Consider the following 2,824-nt stretch of genomic DNA (forward strand, 5'->3'; position numbering starts at 1 on the left):
TGTCAAGTTGAACTATCTTCTCTATATTACTATCGTACTAGTATTCTGTGTGGGATTCACTTATAATTGTGGCACTAGTTATCGTAATCATTTGGTCTTCTTTCTTCTGAAGATCCTCTGTTCCTTTTGTCAAAGTGCACTCGGCTGATTCAATTACTTCAGAACCATGCTTTGACGGAATAAAATGATTTTTTTATCTTCTTTTCTACTATTAGTTTCACTCTAAGATATTAAATGTTAGGCCTATGTCAGTCATTACGCCTGTCACTTCTATGGTAGTTAACATCACACCGAATTTATTCTCTTTTGATATTATCTGTTTGCTTCAGTCTATCTGCTGCTTCCCGCTCATCTCACGCTATTTATATCTTTATTACCTAATCGTGTGTCCACCTTCTATATTCTCAACATCAATGAATTATTAACAAACCTTCCTACAACCATCTGCTTTCAACTCTTATTAGAACTAAAACTAAACAATAATAAAACATTCACTACATAATTAAATTAATCAATACTATCTAAACGAAACAGTGTTTTATAGCATAACAGTCAACCTAGTGGAAATTCAGGATTTTTACATAATTTACATAATTAAGACAATCTCATTCTTTGTGTACAAAATACTTGTAATATTTAACAAAATCTTACCATATGTTGTGAAGATATGTTAAGAAAGCTCAGAGTTATTGTAAGTATTGATAAACTGTGTATCATTCTCCATACCAGAAGTAGCCAAATGGGCTCAACCCATAACCATAAGGTTGGTTACAAGGTCATTCAAATTGAAGAAGTTTTTAAAGAGTTCAGATATAGAAAATAACAGATAAAATATAAAGTTTTACTAAAAAAACGTTTGAAATTTATTTAGGTGGTTGTAGAGGCTATGTAAATGAAATTTGAAAATTTTCTGATGAAGAAAAGTTTTTAATCTTAACATGAAAATCACTTTGCACTCAGAGAAGTCAATGCTCTGACTCCATATGTTCATGACAAATTTTGAGTTAAAGTACTTAATTGAAAAATCTGATTTTTTGGATGTAAAAGATTTGTAATGTTTAGTAAAAGCTTGTCAAATTTCATGAAGATATATTGAGTATTTTCATAATTGTAGTATGTATACCTTCATGGTTACATGGTGGTTACATACAGTTAATTATGAAACCTCATTCTTTAGCTTTTATGACTAGTTTATAAGATGTTATGTTGTGGTATTTAATTAACAGTGTGTCATTATTTTAATTTCATTTACAATTTCATTCATTTAGCATAATTAACTGTAGTTTGCTTATAAAATAATTGTCATAATTTTCACAAGAAATATAGTAAAGTATATTTAAATATGATAAAATTGGGTTTTGATATTCTTCTATATTAAACATTTTATTTTATCTGTAACAAAAAAAAGGATTAGTTTTAACACTTATTATAGACTACATTGTTGATTCAGCTTATTCCTAAGTACAGATAAGTTTAAAGGTAGGTAGATGGTAAAATTAATTATCTTATGTGTCAGTTTTAATTACATACAGAAAAAAATCAACATAGATAGTTATGATGCATATTTTAATGTGCTCTATTACAAAGATTCTTTTTAAGTTTCAAAGAGACCTTTTATCAAAGAAATAACTAATAAATTAAAAACATAACATGAGCTGTACATGCTCATGAGTATTAGAAGAAAGTTAGTTATTACAACTTTAGCAGTACTAATCTTGTGTTTATAGTATATGAATATATATTACTTTAAAAGCTATATCATTGTACAGTTTGATAAATCAAATAGCTTTACACTGCATTTGAAATCAAGAAAGTAAATAATATATTCATGATTTTACTCAAAATATTATGCCTTTCAATTTCAAGATTTATTGTTTTTGATGTTGATGTCATACAGCGGGAGCGTTTGGAAAAGAAATTAGAAGAATCTCGGCAACACTTGAGTGAAGTGAAGTCCACTTGGAGTGAGAAGATAAATAGTTTAGAAACACAGGTAAGTAACAGACTGTGTGTGATCTTTAGCAGTTCTACTTAAGTACATGTAATAATGCACATAAGCTAAATAATTAAATTTTCCAAATGGTTTGTGTGTTCAGTATTGTCTTACTGAGTTTAATAACAGAAATTAAAATTGAAAAACTTAAAATTTAAGGGTATTACTTTTTGTCTAAGGTCAAATAATGAACAGATAGGAAACCTAAGGTTTATCACTATTCTTTACATTTATTGGGGAATTCTTCATAAGATGATATAAAAAATTTATTGTAGCCTAAGAGAAATAGTTAATATTTGAAACCATTGATACATGGTGAAGTTCCATAACTACAGAATTGAGGAAAATAAAAATGATTGTATGTTTCACAAATATTTCACTTGTTACAACTGTTGTTTCACCAGTAAAGACTTCATCAGACTGTACATCTTCAAATAATTCTAGTAAATATGAGAAGAATTCATTACATTTGATTTCAGAATGTGTTTTACACATGTAGAAAGGCAACATATTGTCATTCTCATGCAGCATTGTCCACAGTAAGAAAAACAAGATGACAAATAGAACAGAATTTAAGCTTGGATGTTCTATCTTTGAAATGGAAAAAAACTTGAGGCTTAAATTTAAGAGGTACCTGCAGAAAAAAAAACAGATGGAGTCCAGGTTTTGGGGTCGGAAGTGGTTTTTGTCTGGGACTGAGTCATTGTTTTTGGCATTTAATATTCGCATAGACAATTCATTTTTCATCACTGGTGACAATTCTGTCAAAAAATGGTTCATGCACCAGAAGCGACGAAGCAGCGTTCACACTTGGAAACAGTGATCATCAGA

General features: G+C 29.0%; 1 protein-coding gene across 10 annotated transcripts in view; it reads left to right on the forward strand.

The window, feature by feature from the left end:
* LOC106463774 (golgin subfamily A member 1-like) overlaps positions 1-2,824 on the forward strand; it is a 109,678-nt gene that overhangs the window by 45,236 nt on the left and 61,618 nt on the right. For all 10 annotated transcript variants that reach the window (XM_022391366.1, XM_022391365.1, XM_022391364.1 and 7 more), the window contains one exon: positions 1,898-1,993. In XM_022391366.1, coding sequence (XP_022247074.1) covers positions 1,898-1,993 — 96 coding nt within the window. The remainder of the gene's footprint in view (positions 1-1,897; positions 1,994-2,824) is intronic.

Source organism: Limulus polyphemus, unplaced genomic scaffold, assembly GCF_000517525.1.
Source record: "Limulus polyphemus unplaced genomic scaffold, Limulus_polyphemus-2.1.2 Scaffold1479, whole genome shotgun sequence".
NCBI classification, from domain to species: domain Eukaryota; kingdom Metazoa; phylum Arthropoda; class Merostomata; order Xiphosura; family Limulidae; genus Limulus; species Limulus polyphemus.